Source organism: Podarcis vaucheri, assembly GCF_965113315.1.
Source record: "Podarcis vaucheri genome assembly, chromosome: 4".
NCBI classification, from domain to species: Eukaryota; Metazoa; Chordata; class Lepidosauria; order Squamata; family Lacertidae; genus Podarcis; species Podarcis vaucheri.
The window spans coordinates 61,818,185-61,835,970 of record NC_138762.1 but is presented as its reverse complement, the minus strand read 5'-3'; the positions used below and the strand labels follow the sequence as shown (position 1 = coordinate 61,835,970).

At 42.7% G+C, this 17,786-nt stretch overlaps 1 protein-coding gene across 2 annotated transcripts in view; it reads right to left on the bottom strand.

The window, feature by feature from the left end:
- Nucleotides 1-328: 328 nt before the first annotated feature.
- SRPX (sushi repeat containing protein X-linked) overlaps nt 329-17,786 on the bottom strand; it is a 31,453-nt gene continuing 13,995 nt past the window's right edge. The window contains exons 2-10 of one of the 2 annotated variants that reach the window (XM_082219968.1): nt 15,933-15,992; nt 11,649-11,840; nt 10,177-10,353; nt 7,429-7,555; nt 6,898-7,019; nt 5,064-5,243; nt 2,883-3,016; nt 2,573-2,694; nt 329-863 (exon numbers count right to left, since the gene is read on the bottom strand). In XM_082219968.1, coding sequence (XP_082076094.1) covers nt 683-863; nt 2,573-2,694; nt 2,883-3,016; nt 5,064-5,243; nt 6,898-7,019; nt 7,429-7,555; nt 10,177-10,353; nt 11,649-11,840; nt 15,933-15,992 — 1,295 coding nt within the window. In that variant the 3' untranslated portion in view covers nt 329-682. The remainder of the gene's footprint in view (nt 864-2,572; nt 2,695-2,882; nt 3,017-5,063; nt 5,244-6,897; nt 7,020-7,428; nt 7,556-10,176; nt 10,354-11,648; nt 11,841-15,932; nt 15,993-17,786) is intronic. The other variant, XM_082219969.1, reaches the window with a different exon arrangement.

Below are 17,786 nucleotides of genomic sequence, written 5' to 3'. Positions count from 1 at the left end.
TAGTCCCCAAACATTTGCAAGACAAAAAGTTGTGGGAACAACATTTAAAAATGGTTAACGACATTACTACTTTGGTAAATTAGAAAACAAACTAAGCCTCAGGCTGTAATTCCTGCTTTATGCCCTGCCCCAGAATAAAGGAGTATAGCCAGAAAAGAGAAGCTGCAGGTACTAATTATAAACTTTGCCAAAATTATAAACTTGATAATCAAGACATAATTCTCTGTTTATTTCTTTGCCTCCATTCCTTGGGAGTATCTTAAATATAATGCCTTAGCACTATCTGTAGTTACTCCATACCCAAATGCTTAAGATTAAAACCATAAACTGCAAAACAACATCTTTATTAAAGATCTGTAAAAAGAAAAGGAAACATTTACACAGGGAGCAACGTTCAAAGGCATTCCTGGAAACCTAACCAAGGTAATTTGATATTTTCATTCTCTTCTATAGATTTTCTTAGAAATCTCTGGAAATAGTGAAGAGGCATTATGTAAAATGCTAAATAAAGGAAGCTCCACAACACACACACACACAAAGCTAAACACAAACATACATTCATTTTTTTTTAAAAAAAGAATCTGTACATCAGTGACTTCCATAATACCATGCTTTGTGTAGTAGCACCGGAGGGGCAGGGAGGGCAGCAACATACCGCCAGGCGAATGGCTGTAATCCAGACTCAGGGACAGGACTGGCCAGCTTCTGCTTGCAGTTTCATTTCTTCTTTTCTCAAAGGAAAAGTATCAATGAGAGCAAAGAGCTCAGCAGGAGTCGCTGGGAAAGGATATCGTTCTTTGTCCACACCATGTTTATCAACCACCACCATATTGAAGTTATAGTGGGGAATGCGGAGCAACAACCTGACAATATGAAGAGAGAAGCAGTTGGTTTGCTTTCAAAATAAGCAGCAACATTACATGTATGGTCACAGAGGCATAGCAAAAGCCGTTGCCCTGAGCATCACTTGCTCCTCACACTGCCCATGCTGTTTTGAAAGTCCGAGCCCACATTCGAGCTTCGCAAAGCAGCGTGGGTCTAGCGGGGCGTTAACAAACAGGTGCCCTTCTAATCAGTCCAATCCTAACTGATTGGAAGGACATATACCTGCTCTGTTGTGTTCCCTGAAGCCTGGGCACCATGAAGACACGCTCCACAGCTGTATGGCCATAACTATCCATTGCAATGAAGTATGAGAAAGAACAATCCCTTTTTTCAGATATTTTTTAAAGTCAAAGATTATGCATAACTGGACTCTCAGCCACAGCTAGCCAGTCAATATACAATTTAGACCATGAAATAAAAAGACAATTGTCCAATCTTGGAATGAAAGCTGCTACAGTCAATCTTGTACAAGTTATTGTGTTACATCTATGAAAGTTGCTCAAGATTTTGTCCACTGGTGTGTTTTTTTCCAGAAGGACCATGCTGCCCACTGTGTTGGGCAGCCTGCCCATCCCTACTTCCTCTTTACAGCCTTGACAGTAAGCAGCACCAGCACTGATGCAGTGCTGAAAACTCCCATCATTTCCCTACTCTTCCAAATGACTGGTACAGGCTTAGTGGGACCACTACATTCCTATGAGCAGAAAAGACCCTAACTCTGAAACACAGTGCAAACTGACCTTGTGCAACACATCTGTGCTGAGGAAAAGTAGAACAACAACTGGTTCCCCTTGCAATAGGTGGAAATAGGGTTTGGACTCAACAATAGCATGATCCTGCCAATTATGTCCTGGTTTATCAATATGAGCTATGACGCTCAATTGTCCCTTACTGTGCAATGGAGAGGTAGCTAACTTGGGGCGCTCCTGATGTTGGGTCCAACTCCCATTGTAGTTAATGGTTAAATGGCTGGAGTTAAGACTCCAGCAACATCGGAGGGCCAGAGGTTTGCCACCCTGATATAGTGGCAATTTGAACATCCCATTTGTACAGCTCTAAGCATAGGAAAAGTGCATCTTCTGTAGACTCCAGACCTGTAATAAGTAGAGCAGCATTTCCACCTCCAGCTGCCATGGAAGAAGTATGTACGGTAATGTACTGTTTATCATATAACTTTTGAGTCTACAAAGGCAGGCTTTTATGTGGGCTGGAGCAGGCTCCCTCAACCTTGGGCCTCCAGATGTTTTGAGACTACAATTCCCATCATCCCTGACCACTGCTCCTGCTAGCTAAGGATCAGGGGAGTTGTAGGCCAAAAACATCTGGAGGCCCAAGGTTGAGGAAGCCTGGGCTGGAGGACACAGTAATTGGTATAAGGCAGAGCTCTGCTTCAGAAAAATGGATTGCAAGATTAAACATCAGAACAGGCATATTCTTTCTATACACTGCTTGGTGACTATAAAATTTGCACCACGTCTCCTTGAGAAATAATTCTCCAACTCATGCAGAATTCAACTCATGCAGAATTTCTGTTCAGGGATGCTGTTTGCTCAAGGGAATCTCACATTCAGTTTTATTTTAAACAAATATTGTGCTTCCCTAAAAATGCAATCAAGACATTAAAGGGCAATATTGGGGTGGGGGAACAATTCTGAATTATTATCAACAAAGAGAGTTTTTAATTTACCTGAGTTGCAAAGCCAGCGCAGGAGGCATCAGTCTCAAGCCTATTCTTCCCAGCTGTGCTGGATAGACTCCAACCAACTCAATCACGGTCACGTGCCGGAGATCTAAACCACACAGCGCTGGCTAAAGTAATCAAGATAAGAATTGGAGATAAACATCAAGTGGATTAATCATAATTGGAGTTTCTACAATGTGTGATTATTATTATGGTCCTGTAATGTTAGGGACTCTCGAGACATAAAAGTTAATGCACTGTTAAAGACACGGTTCATCTACACTATTTTGGGAGCTAAAGTGGAGCTGTGCCTCACCTGCAGCATTCCCAATTGCAATCTATAGAAGTAATTGGCTGCAGTCGGAGTGGATATAATCAGCAGCCTCCGTTTCTCATAAAACTGGTCCAGGAGGGCTGCTGCGGTCCTCACACCAACATTAATATTCATGGCTGAAATTACAAGCAAGAAGACAATGATGATCATCATAACAGACCTGTTTTCAACCTTAAGCAGCTGGAGATAATGGCAACTGATTTGGTCATGGAAGTCAAAAGGGGACAGAGCAGATTGAAAGAATCAAGAATGTTCTCAACTCAACACCAAGGTTTTAAATGGTAGCTCAATTCTTAACAGCAACAGAAAACTCAAAAGCAAGATGTGCAGCCTGAGACTATGCATTTTAAACATAAGCAAATCCCTCTGGTTTCAACTGAATTCACTCCCATATAAAGCCCTGAAGGGTTATAGCCTTAGATCTCTTTCTGGATTATCAGAAATTTGCATAAATTCAGGAAATGCACAGTTGTTGTTCATTTCTGGTAGAGGATCTGGACACATTCTGCTGCATATACTTGTGTTGCAGAGATGTTATTTTTTCCAGCATTCAAACTAGCATGTAAACATGTCATGGTGATTATTGAAAATGGGCTTGTGGTGGCATGTACATTACAAGCACTCACGTTGAATAATTAACCCGCCACCTATTTATGTCATTAGTTCATGAGGCAAAGTTTGACATGGGCAGGCAAACTGTGAACTTCCATGTTGTAGGACTCCAGTTTCTATCAGACCTAACCAGGAAATCAGGGATGATGGGAATTATGATCCAACAGAAGCTAGAAGGCCACACGTTGCTATCTCTGCTTTAACAGATTGGTTAAAAGTACTCGTCTTCCCTACACAAATAAGGCAAGCATTCAATCAAGAGAAGTCTTGACCTGACACCTCACAGGCTCACAGAGTGAGTGGGGTCCTTGAAGCGTGTTTCATGCACAATCACCCACCAATGCCTGTGATTACTGGGACACATCTGGGCAGTCCTAATTTTAGAGATTGGACGCAATGCTACCTCTGCATGCAACATTAAGTAATGCCAAATATTATGACATTATACTGGCATATTGGTGCATCGCATTCTAAACTTATGAGAATACCTTTACTGAGTTAGACCATTGGCTCATCAAAGGTTTCTCTACTCTTACTGGTACCACCTCTCCAGAATCTGAGGCAAGATTTTTCCTGTCCTTTAAGATATTTTAGCTAGCCATGCTGAGGGTTAAAACCTGGGGCCTGGTTTTGGCTCCTCTCTGGTACACACAGCTCTTAGGAAGTCTGCTAGCCATTAATGATACAGATGTTCATAATACTTAAGTGCTCTGCATGCATATCTTGCCAAGCATCTTGGATCTAGCAGCCAGAATACTGGAAAAGAATCACACTTAAATCTTTTCACTCACAACCTGCAACAAATTACTGCTTCTTCCAGATGCTAAGTGGTATCTACTTTGCAAAATCTGCACATGTTTTGAGTTGGCAGGAGAATGTGGGCGGATGTTTAGTAATCAATTCCTATCAAGAAAGAGAAAGAGATCAATAGAATGAGAACAGGAGAGAGATGCAAAGAAATCTCAAGCCAGAGAAAGGAAATCTGTATATAATGGATGTAGCACAGACAGCTCTTTAATGTGTGTGTTAAGTAAAGCTGCTTCTTTTACACATCCAGGCAGAGCTCCCCAGCACCCTTGCCCGCTAATGCTACATTGCAAGCTGTTTCTAAACATGAATATGAGTTTTTAAAACAGCTTGTAATGGGGAATATAAAACTGGTGATTAGGAAATAGCATAAAAGCCTCACTGAATTTATGCAACTTCCCACAAGCTTCTGTGGGTCAGGGTGACTGAACACCTCCGGAAAAAGTGAGAACTGTCTTGGCATTAACACAATAAAATACCGCATTTAGCCTTAGCCACAGATTTGTATATCATGTCATCTTCAATAGACAGGTAAGCTTTATAACATGGAGATCATTATTCATTAGCAACATCTCACTTGCTTAACCCTGCATAAACAGCTTGCTAGTCAAAACCCAGTGAACAATTGCAAGTGTTGAAGCATGTGGAACAATTACAATGTTTGTGCTAAGCAAGTCTTCCCACAATACACACAATCCTGCCACCCCACGTGCTGCTCTTTTACTGGAATGATTCATTACGTACGTGTACAGGTTGGCTCCGTTCCTGACCAGCCTAAATTGTACTGACAAACTCGTGCTGGACTTCCCTGCAATTCGTATCCACCGATGCAGGAAAATTCACAGGTTGCGCCATAATTATCCCCGTCACCAGAACATTTTATGTAGCCATTTTCTGGAGCATTCAGTTTCCCACAACGTCTGACTGTAAACACAAAATGAGGAGCACTCAGTGATTCATTTTCTCTCCTAATACATCACTACTATGAAATGAAAATGCAATTGCATGGGTTTTGGTTTTTTTAGCCTTCAAGAGACATCAGCATCTTTTGATTTTATAATCAGTTTGACATATAGATTCATTAACACACACAGGTGTGTCATTCACATATATTAACTGATACATAGTATAGCCAGATATTCCTTATATTGTTAACAGCCCTGAGCTTATGCTACATCAGCATGGCAGAGTTTAGACCTAGCACAGTCTATTGCTAATGCACGGAATAATGCTAATTGCTGCAATATGCAGGCACCATAGCTTCTAATACAACCTCTATATTACCAATTTCCTCTTGCTCATCCAGTGGCACAAGACTTCCCCCAAGAGCCATTTAGTGGCACAACAGCTAGAACTGTGGGCCCGGCTCTCTGCCTGTTTTTCCAAAGTATACATAGCAAGGAGGCTGCTCTGTTCCACTGCCCAAGCAGGGGCTGTTGCAAAACCAGACTCTGCAGAAGGCATTGCTATGTGCCAAACAGCACCAGTACTTTTGTGGTGCTAATTTTCTTATTGGTTGGTTCTGTGATTTTAATGTTATGATTTTAACAACAGTATTGCGATTTATTTATTTTTGCAAAATGCCCTATTTGGTGAAGGGTGATGGCAGCAGCAGCAGCAGTAACAAAGTGTGAACAATTCCAGTTGTGCATCAGTCACTAAGCTTGAACATCTAACTCTCAGACAGGCTATTCCGTATGTATAAGCCATTTCTTAAGCAATGCTTCCTCCAACACTAAAACCAAGGGCATTCCACTAATTATTTGTAGCCGCTCTTATCAACGACATACCCTGGTAAAACTCAAACTGGTGAAGATGGAACCATTCACAAGGGCTCTTTTTGGCACCTCTCGCCTAGCTATCTTCCAAAACTGTGGAACATAGTTTTAATTACAGTGGTACCTCGGGTTACAGACACTTCAGGTTACAGACTCCGCTAACCCAGAAATAGTACCTTGGGTTAAGAACTTTGCTTCAGGATGAGAACAGAAATCGTGCTCCGGCGGCATGGCAGCAGTAGGAGGCCCCATTAGCTAAAGTGGTACTTCAGTTAAGAACAGACCTCCAGAACGAATTAAGTTCTTAACCCGAGGTACCACTGTAAGATATTTCCATTATGCCCTTCACGAAAATGGTCACAGAGTGATTTACACCTAATTAAGGCAACACAAAATATAACACATAATAAAGATTAAAACAATCAAAACTCAGAAATTATTTCACCTATCAGCCTCCAAAATCCTCTCCCCCCAAAAGGAAGCAGTTTTCACCTGGCATCTAAAAATAAATAAATACAAAGTGGTGGCAAGTTTGCAGATCCCTAGCTTAGGAAAACTGAATAGAGGCATATGATTTTACATATATTCCCACATCAGGAAGTATAATGGACTGATGCCACAACCTCCTGGCATTGTCTACATCTTGTACCCACCTGGTTAACGAAGATCACATACACTGAATACCATCAGAGAAACTGCAAAAGCAGCAGCAGCCGCCATGCTGCAGGTAAGATATAAATAAATAGGACCTAACTTGATGTGTCTGTGCTTCCTCCAATCCCAACAGCAAATGTTCTTACCTTTAACTTTAACATAAAATCTGCACGTTCCCTTATTCCCGGCTCTGTCAAACACAGTGTAGTGGATCTTGTGATCTCCCTCTGAAAAATGTGATCCTGGTGGTAGTCCTTTCAAAATAACGCTAAAAAGAAAGAAAATGTTGCAAACAATAATTATTATTGTTGCAGAGACAGGACCTTTTTAGGGAATACAATTTAGAAAATTAATGTTCAGTTTGCAGCTCTGATTATAGCAGGGCAATATATCCTTTCCCAAAATTCCCCACTGGCAGCAAATATAACAGAATGCTACATATATAACCAAGAACAAACACTGTCCCTGTGGAGGGTTATCTGTAGATTTACTGCTTAAAGCACAACCCCTGAATCAGAAATCACCTGTGCAGCCGGATTTGCTCTGCCTGTACCAAGCAGACCAGGAACACTTGAAATACAAGTTCTGTGGGCACATACAGACTTCCAGGGGTGACTGTGTATTAAATCCAACCCATGTCTTTATATACATTAGTTAGTTCACACATTTTCACTCACTCTGTCAAAATGCCATCTGCAGTGTCCCTTCCCTCTGGGGTTTCCCAGAACACTCTGGCTGTCAGTTTATTGGGCTCTGCTGTTTTCTCCTTTACACTTGGGCACTGGATTCTAGGCGACTCCATATCTAAAAATAAACACACGGGTATAGGTATACAGTCATACCTGGGGTTACAGACGCTTCAGGTTGCATTTTTTTGGGTTGCAGACCGCCGAAACCTGGAAGTACAGGAATGGGTTACGGCAGTTGCACATGCGCTGAAGTGCTAAATCGCTCTTTGCGCATGCACAGACACGCCGCTGTGGGTTGCAAACGTGCATCCCACACGGATCATGTTCGCAGCCCGAGCATCCACTGTAATAGCACAGCCGCACTTGGTTGAAGCTATATCCTGCAGGCAATGCAAACAGTGCAGAAATAATCTTCAACAAGTTAATCATCAAACTGCTACCAGGACACTTAAAATTGACTCTGGCACAACATTAATAACATCAAATGGAGATTATTGGAAAAAAGAAGATATATTCTTAAGATTAAAAGCAAGCAGCTCGGGAAAGCACTGAAATGGTTTCATACCACCACCCCTTGTTATTTTCTTCCATTTTTATGCACCTGAAAATTCCTCTAATCTCCAGAACTTTCCGATGTTTTTTTTAAAAAACCACTTCATATAAAAAATAACTTTTCAGTGTATTGATGCATTCTAATGATTGAATATCTAATTTATTCTGGAGAGCAGTTCTGAATGCAAAAGGTCTACTTGCATGTTTAGAGGCAACTTCACCTAGACACCTCTAAAAATATTTTGTATGAATTTTGCCACCTAAATGCAATGTAAGGCTATTGACAGTGTTCTTTATCAAGGGCTGGGTCCTACTATATGAGCCCAACGACACTGGCTTCCCGATGCATTATGTTTTGAGCAGGGCTTTTTTCCAGGGAACTCACCAGAACTCAGTTCTGGCACCTCTCAGGTGGGTGCCACTGCCATTATAACAAAACAAGGGAGGCGTTCATGGCAAGGTCCAGCACCTCTGTTTCTAGAAAAATAGTGTTTTTGAGCATGATACATGCCGGGGGGAGAGGCAGGAGAAGAAATATAATGCATGAAGCAGTATTAAAGAGTCAGTACACTTGATTGCTCTCCCACCGAAGGGCAGCTGCTCCCTGTTCATTGCAAAGGAGTCTTCTGGTACACTTCCTATTAGCAGAAGGTGGTGGTTCATTGTACAACTGCAGCCCTTCTCAATGAAGTCTGAGAAAGGATATGCAAAATGACAAGTAGCTGCTGGTGCAAAATTGTCCGTGCAATCTGCTTGCTATGCACATGAGAACAAGCAGTTCTGCAGGTAAAGCAGTTGTGTGTGAAAGGACCCAAATTCTCGGTGCTTAAGCCATTACCTAAATATGTGCATACTCAAAATTAAATGAAAGAAGGAATGGAAACATTCCTGAGAATTGCAGTGTTTCTGATATGCAGTGGTACCTCGGGTTAAGTACTTAATTCGTTCCGGAGGTCTGTTCTTAACCTGAGACTGTTCTTAACCTGAAGCACTTTAGCTAATGGGGCCTCCTGCTGCCGCTGTGCCGCCGGAGCACGATTTCTGTTCTCATCCTGAAGCAAAGTTCTTAACCCGAGGTAATATTTCTGGGTTAGCGGAGTCTGTAACCTGAAGCGTATGTAACCTGAGGTACCACTGTATGTTTATGAGTCTCCTATAGCAAAGGACCATAGTTTCCCTGTATTACTATTAATTTCAGCTACTTAAGACACCAGACTTCGGTTACTATAGGAACTGCATCTCCAAGCACTCATGGATCAGTGAACTCTTCTTGCTGGGCCACCGTGTTTTAAGCCATTTTAACTGCTTAGAGATAATCACTAGACAAGCGCGCGCACACGCCCCTATCTTCCCATTAATTTGTAGTGGAGAGGGCAGAACTGTGAGAAGTCATGACTAATTGGAACTTCCTCAACTGGGATTTCTTATCTGCAGCAATGTAACAAAACAAAAAAAAACCCCACAAATTTAATTTGAGCCACATAAGGAGAAACTATTAAACAAAACCAATGAAAGACAGTGAGACATCATTTCAGCAAAGTCATCCTAGAAAGCCCCCAATGCTGTTTCACAAACATTTTCACAAAGGTCAGAAGAGCATCAGCGGGAGATAACAGACATTGAAGTGTCCCTGATTTAAAAAAATAAGATAAAATGGCTCATATCTGGTAGTGTCGTCTTTACTTTCAGAGTGCAAATGTGTGCACTGCAGTTCTGCCAGGCTGGTAGGTTTGTGAGAAAATAATCTACTATCAAACCCACTGTCAAGCCATTTAAAGAGAATTTGTTTACTTTTATCCCACCCCCCCAAGGAGCTCAGGGATAGCAACCCATGGTTCTCATGCACCTTTGTTTACCCTTGCAACAACCTTATGAAGTAGACTGGATTAAAGAATAGTAGATGGTTAAAAGTAACCCAGTGGAGTGAGCTTCATGGCTGAGTGGGAATTTGAACCCAGGTCTCCCCAGCCCTAACAATGCACTACCCCCCTCTCATTATAGACACACTCTGTAACCCAGGGCTGGGGAACCTGTGCACTTCAGATGCTGCTGGACTACAACTCCCATCATCCCTGACCACGGGTGAGCTCTGAATCTTGTTTTAGCTGCAGCAATGTAACTGCAAAGCAGCAGTTGTGCTGCAAAGGTAGGCAATCTCTGCATATCCTCCCAGGCCACACTTACCAACACAAGAAGCTGGCCGTCCACTCCAAAGTTTGTTATCCATACATTGTACTATTCGGTCTCCTTTTAATTGGTATCCTGGCGAACAATAATACTCACACCTGGAGTTATAATATGCACCATCTAAACACTTGAATCCTCCGTTACCTGGCATTGAAAGGGTTGGGCAACGTTTTTCTACAGAGGGGGTAAAAAAACCAACCAAAATCAAATGAGAATATTTTTTTAAACAAACTTTGCACTATATGCAAAGATATACCTATTCACCGAAAAGCAGTACAGCAAATGCATGTCAGTGTTGATTAACTGATAAAATATGAGGGCTTTGAAAGCAATGCACTACTAGTGGAGTCACTTTCCAATACTTCATCCTGCATCTCTCATGTGTTCATCATGGTTAATGTATATGTAACAAGAAACAATCTTCCAGTCAAAAGCTGATGGCATGTCAGTGGAGGCCTTAAATCTGCATGATCCAAAGCACAGCTGTTGCTCCCAGGAAAGGTCAATCCTGGAACTGGTGGGCTTATTCCCCCCCCCCCCCATTAGGGCCAATGAGAGAGAGAAAAGAACCACTGGAATAATCCCCTGGCAAACACACCTTCTGCCTCTGCCAAAGTAATGGATGCAGCGGGTACTTTACTACTCTTTGAAATGGCTGAATTGCCTTTAAAACATGAGCACACACAGAGGCAAGGTCAAGTAAGTCCTGCTTCTTCCTCCCCCACCGGGTCTGCTGTGAAAATGCTCAGGGAAGACGGAATTGCCAAAACTCAAGTGGACAGCCTTATGTTGGACAGTGATTAGCAAGGTGTGCCTTGTTTGCTGCTATCTTACACTTGGAGAAAATTGTGCTTTGGATTAAGCTGGGAATGGTGAGGTTGAAGGCAACAAAGTGTATTTCCATATCGTAAAACCGGGTCTTATTTAGCCGTCCTGGCAAGGATATTGTTACAAAAACAGTATTTAAAATATTCTGCTTTAAGACACTAGATGGTGAGGCTGTTAGGAGCTCAAATATTAGCATTTATACAACCCTATAGTGGGTGGGGCTGGTGAGAGTGGGAGTCCTACAACATCTGGAAGGCCCCCCCACTGGCGGAGGAAGAGGAGTGCGGGGGGAGCTCCCTGTTCCCGGCAGCACAGTCCCCAGGGTGCCATCATGGCTGCCCCCCCTGCGCTGGACGCCCCGCCCCCGGGACACACGCCAGTTCTCCGCTCCCCAGTGCTGGAGCATGAAGCTCCACCACTGGGACCCCACAGGTTCCCTAACACTGGGGTAGGAGATTGTCCTTGTTAACCTCCTTGCGGATGTTTTCTGTATGTGCAACTTAAAAAAAAAAGCATTGATAGAGTGCATAGAGAAACAGAGTTAATATTTTTGCTGTGTAAAAAACTCTTGCCTCTCTAGTAGATCTAGGCTGATTAGCCAGAAACAACTGAACTGAGAGCCAAAGTAATGATCCACTCACGTTTGCACAAAACTTTGCCAGACCAGCGTTTGTTTGACTGACACATAAGCTCCTGGGGACCGTGCAACTCATAGCCCTTCTGACATCGAATGTCGCATTTCGTTCCCAAGACGTTTTTATAATACCCTCCGCGAGGGCTTCTGCAGCTGGCATAGCCGTATTTCACCTTGATAGGAGAGCACCATGGTGTATCTGGTAAAAGACATACGTGCATTTATAAGAGGAAAAAGAAAATGCACAATAATACAGGACTGTATCTAAGGCTGCAATTCCACTTGCACAACTGACATCTGTTCGTGCAATGGAACTTTCCTCTCCTCTCCCCACAACCTTCAAAATCTGTTGGGGAGGGTTGGGGAACCCTTCAGAGCAGATTTTTTTTGGGGGGGGGTGAAGGGGAGAGGAAATTCCCTTGCTTGAATGGAGTTCTGCATACACATTGTTGGATAAAACCCACACGTTTAAAAGTAGTGTTGGACTAGAGTTTACTGGGAAGAAAAAGAGAACATAAAATTACACACAGAGAGGTAGACTGCAAGCTGATTATAGACTCCCTCCAAAGTAACAGCACCAAAGGCATTTGCTTTCTATGTGTGGCATATGAATTATATTTTCTGTTCAAATCTTGAGCCACTAAAAATCAGAGGAATGACTAGCACGGGTGCAGTGGGAGGATGAGCACTGACCCCTTAGTTTTCTGCTTGCGGATTAAGCCTGCCACCATGTGGACAGTTAGAATTATTAGATATTTTGTTAATTTTTTCTCCTCAAAAGGAAAACAAACTATATTCCGTTTGGTTATAAGATCATATATTTACTTAAAATGATTTTTTAATATAATGCTGGATTTTAAGTTCTGTGTCCAAGAGTTAGAAGTAATGATTATCCTAAACAGTGGAATCTTGCTTAATAAGCCAAGTCTTGTTTGATGTGTGGTGAATCGATATTGCATTGCCCTTGAGGCAGTGGGGCCCTGCCTATGGCATATGCATCAGGAAGGGAGATCAAGGCTGGGGGCAGCGCTGGAGAGAGGGGGCTGGTCTACAATGTAATACTGGGTGTGCGACAAAAGCTTACACATAGCATCCAAACTGATGAATTAATGTGCTTCACAACGCACATACAGCCAAGGCAATTCAGTTTAAACACTACTCCAGGCAAAGGAATCTCATGAGCCTTTTTCTTCAAGGCTCAATGTCACCTTTAAAAATGAGTCACAGTAAAAGGCACACATGCAAGAGAGAGATGGGTGATGGGGGAAGTATGTGCTAGGGATGGGGGCAGGAGATGAGGGAGATTATCCCGTGGTCTGCTGATTGGGCAGCTGCAAGGTGGTAGAAGGGCAGCAGGGTAGTGGTGCTGAATTCTATGTATTGAAACCCACCAGCCAAAATAGGGGCTGCAGGCCTCTAGTTTTGGGTTAGTGGAATTTGCTCTGTAAAATTTCTGCACTTGCAGAGGAATGATAGAATACTTACCACATTGTTTATACCAATGGTAGGATACTATAGACACAAGCATGGATGTACCAGATTAAGGGACATTAGCAGCCTATTCAATAAAGAATATATATTCCTGACATATATAGACACAAGCACAGAGACTCCTTTTTTCAAAACTTCTGAAATGTATTGGATATGCTCTTGTATCGAGGTTCTACTGCATATTGAAACAGAAATGACATATTCAACTGACTGGAGGCAAGGAGTAAAGCACTACAGGAATACATAATGCAGGCATATGAAATTCTTACTAACTTTGGAGTTATGCCAAGATAGAATTATCAAAGTCACTGCAGAATGTAGAAGGCAGAAGGAACCTTTTAGATACCTCGGTCCCAACATCATATGTGGGGGTTTTAAAAAACCTAGTACTTCGAAACTGAGTTCAGAAACAGTTTGAGCCAGTGTAATCTACGAAGCTCTGGTATAATACAGGGACAGCACTTAATTCCAGTCTGCAGCCTGGCAGCTGAATACTGGAATTAAATCTCTCAGCCACCTGCAAAGGCAGCTCTATGATCATTGGGCCACAGCAAGATGCCTCCCACTCCTACTATGGTGCAACTGGTAGTTTTGAACTACATGATGACAGACACCATTGCTCTGGTGCCACTGCCATGGTGCCTCCACCCACAATGGAGCCCACCCACAACACAGCAAGGATTGGGGATTACCACACTAGACTACCCACCTTGCAAATAAGATTCTTTCTCCTTACTCTAGTTGTGGAGATGTCATGCAACAATATGCTTGCCTCCTAATCCACTGTGTTGCTAAGTTGTGAGCTCAGCTCACAGGATATGTGGTGGGTTTTGTTTATGAAGCTAGTGGCAATTACTAGGATGGTTTTTTGTTATGAACAGAGTTATAGGCACCTTCTACATGAAGGTTCCAATTGCCATTCTTTCAAAATATTAAGCTCTAAGGTCTACTTTTTATGATACCAGCTTCTGTTCTTTTGGATTTCACATTCTGCCCTGAGCATTCCTATAGCTTTATTACACCATCAGATTTTGAGTCTGCATTGCACAGAATGGGTAACCCTATTAGCCAAAGTTCAGACAGCAAAACGCAGATGCAATCCAATAGATTTAAGGAAAAATAAGGTTAGGTGTGCTGAGACAGATACTGGTGTGGACTGAATAATCCTGTTTATGCTGAAGTACACAAAGGTACACGGGTGGCGCTGTGGGTTAAACCACAGAGCCCAGGACTTGCCGATCAGAAGGTTGGCGGTTCGAATCCCCATGATGGGGTGAGCTCCCATTGCTGGGTCCCTGCTCCTGCCAACCTAGCAGTTCGAAAGCATGTCAAAGTGCAAGTAGATAAATAGGTACCACTCTGGCAGGAACGTAAACAGCAATTCCGTGCGCTGCTGATTCGACAGAAGCGGTTTAGTCATCTGCTTACATGACCCGGAAGCTGTATGCCGGCTCCCTCGGCCAATAAAGCAAGATGAGCGCCGCAACCCCAGAGTCGTCTGCGACTGGACCTAATGGTCAGGGGTCCCTTTACCTTTACCTGTTACACAAAAGTAAACACACAGAAAACTCACTAGCTCTCTAATTACTTCCCTTCAAGCACTCAGCCATAAGAAAGTTGCTTCATTCCAAATAATATCTAAGTATGCCATTGTATATAAAAAAGCTATTGCTCTATCCAAAAATATGGATTAGGGCAGAATTGTAGGTAGGGCTTTTGCAAGCCTGTTAAATGAAAACAACAACCCATTTCACTTTCAGTTGTCACCAGCAATTGATTTGTTTAGAAAGGCTGCAAACACTATCCTCTTAATAAAGGTTTTGAGTTTACCTGTGAATTCTTAGGATTGCCTGGTTCATAATTAGCATCCTTTTTTTTAGGGGGTGGGGAGGAACTGATACTATTGAAAAGCTATGGAAAAAACTCAGTAAAGTATCATCAATCAGGTAGAGATCACAGACAACTTTTAATTTTGATGCTATGGTGCATGAAAGAAGAAAGCAGCTTATTTTTAATTAACATGAACTATCTGCTTGATCTCCAAAAACTGATGTCAGATAATTAAAAACTTTTCCTTGGAAATAAAAGGAGAATCCATGAGTAGTGCTTCTACCATCCTCTGCTGTTCAACAGCAACAAGTACAGAAAATTCAAACACACATGAAGTTTGGCAATTCCAAGGCTGTGACTATGTCAGCACATCTCCATGGCAGCTTAACATTCCTACCTCTCTCCATATATCCAACTTGGAAGCCATGTGGTTTATATCGCGTTTACAGTAACTGTGGGTCCCCCCCACACACACACACCTCCATTTCTTTCCTCTGGAAGAAGGGTTGCCAGATTTTTGCATCTACATGTCAGACTCATCTTATGCATTGCTCTACAAAATCAGAACCAGGGACTTGAGAATATATCTGTAAGACTGCTAAATAAGCAGGCATGAGTAAGATGGGAGAGTAAGATTATTTGAAAGGAAGGAACATCATACATGACTTGTGCACAATCATTATTTGGGGGGTGCAAAATATTCAAACCAGTTTGAATATTTTGTATAAGGGTATTAATGATGTAAATACACATATTTTCATGGATTCGAAACAAACAAAACCACAGCAGCGTAGCACTGGAGTTCAAATCATGATAGGGCATTCACAGCTATTCACAGAATAAATAAACCGTGCAAAAAAATCTGGCTGGCACAGACATACCCTAAGGCTTCATGCTCCAAGCAGAAAAAGGATAAAAAAGCTTTCTTGGCAATGGGTGATCCTCATTAGTATATAAGCAAAGCATTCACCTTTATATCTATTGTGTGCATACACGTCTTCATCATCTTCTAGCGGTGAGTATCCCGATCCTACAACAAAAAAGAAAAACAACTGCAGCAAGCAAGGAAACAACATCCTTGAAAAGCGTAAGGAAAGCTCTTGCAGAGATGAGCAAAGGCAGAATTAGGATGTAACAAACATCCTAGAGCAAGTTAAACTGGGTAAGCTTTCATGTTTATTAGACTTGCAGCAAAATCAGTTTATAGTGAAATGGATAAAGATATACACTTTAAAACCGAATGGAGTCTAATTGTTACCCAATATATATTGTGTCAAGGAAGGCTACAATTCATCTTGTAAGGAACTTCCATCACAAATTAAGATCTTACACAAGTCTCAAGAGATATTTCACTATAAGATGGTTCAAAAGATACAAGTGGATGCATCAGCCATCCTAGCAAACAGCTGTAGAAGCAGAATACAGATGTAACTACCATTCCAGATACATATGTGACTGAGCTTAATCACAGCTACTCAGCACAGCCAATGCAGCTAAAATGCAATTACATCCATTTTACCTTAATGCTATTCTGGCCAGTCAAAATAGCATTTTATTTAACTACTGAATATAAAGACTGTAAAAAAAAAAAAAAAGGCTTACCTGGGTGGACCTGGAGCATCACGACGTTCTACCAGCAATGTTATATTTGTGTTAATTGAATTAAAATAAACTTTCAACACAAGAGTACAGAGGCATATGTTCACTTTTATTCGGCAACTGCGGGCAATCCTTTTAGGATTCGTCCCTGTATGTCCAAGCAGAGTGATGCACTGGGGTAAAAATAAAATGAAATCCTCCCATATGCACCAGGAGACCCTTGATGTAACTGGGTCACTCCATGCAACTCATGGAACAGATGACTGGCACAATCACCTTCAACAGAGCCAGGCACCTGTTTGACAGGAGTGGATGGGCTAATAACACCAACTCATCCCTTTGGCAAGTCAGCTTGTGGAGATTATTGTATGCAGCAGTGTGTTTAGAACCAGCTACTTTACACAGAGGAATCCATCCACCAAAAATATATAAGCTAATCCTAGAGAAAATCTGAGGTACTGCACAGATACTTTATTAATCACAAGCAGAATATGCAATACAGTGGTGCCTCGCAAGACTAAATTAACTCGTTCCACAAGTTTTTTCTTCTTGCGAGTTTTTCGTCTTGCGATGCACAGTTTCCCATAGGAATGCACTGAAAATCAATTAATGCGTTCCTATGGAAACCGCCTTCAGACCAGGTCCGGGGACAGTCTGTCCCCCGACCTCTTCTGAAGGCTAGGGGGGGGGACAAGGGCTTTTCTTCCCACCCCCAGCATTTTAAAAAAAACCCGGGACAGCGGAGGACTTCTCCGCTGTCCGGGGCGATCTTAAAATGCTGGCGGGCGGCATTTTAAAATCGCCCCGGGACAGCGGAGGACTTCTCCGCTGTCCGGGGCGATGTAAAAGCTCCCGGGAAGGCAGGCAGGGGGGAGCAAAGACTTTCACCCTCCGCCCGCCTTCAGAAGAGGTCCTGGACGTCTTCTGAAGGTGGGCGGGAGGGTGAAAGTCTCCCCCCCCGCCTGCGTTCAAAAGCCGTCCGGGACAGCAGAGAAAGGCGCTGCCTTTCTCCGCTCTCCCGGGAAGGCAGGCAGGGGGGGGCAAAGACTTTCGCCCCCCGCCCGCCTTCAGAAGAGGTCCAGGACCTCTTCTGAAGGCGGGCGGGGGGCGAAAGTCCTTGCTCCCCCCGCCTGCCTTCAAAAGCCCTCCGCGATAGCGGGAAGCGCTTCCCTGCTATCCCGGAGTGCTTTTAAAATGCTGGCGGTGGGGAGCAAAGCCTTTCGGC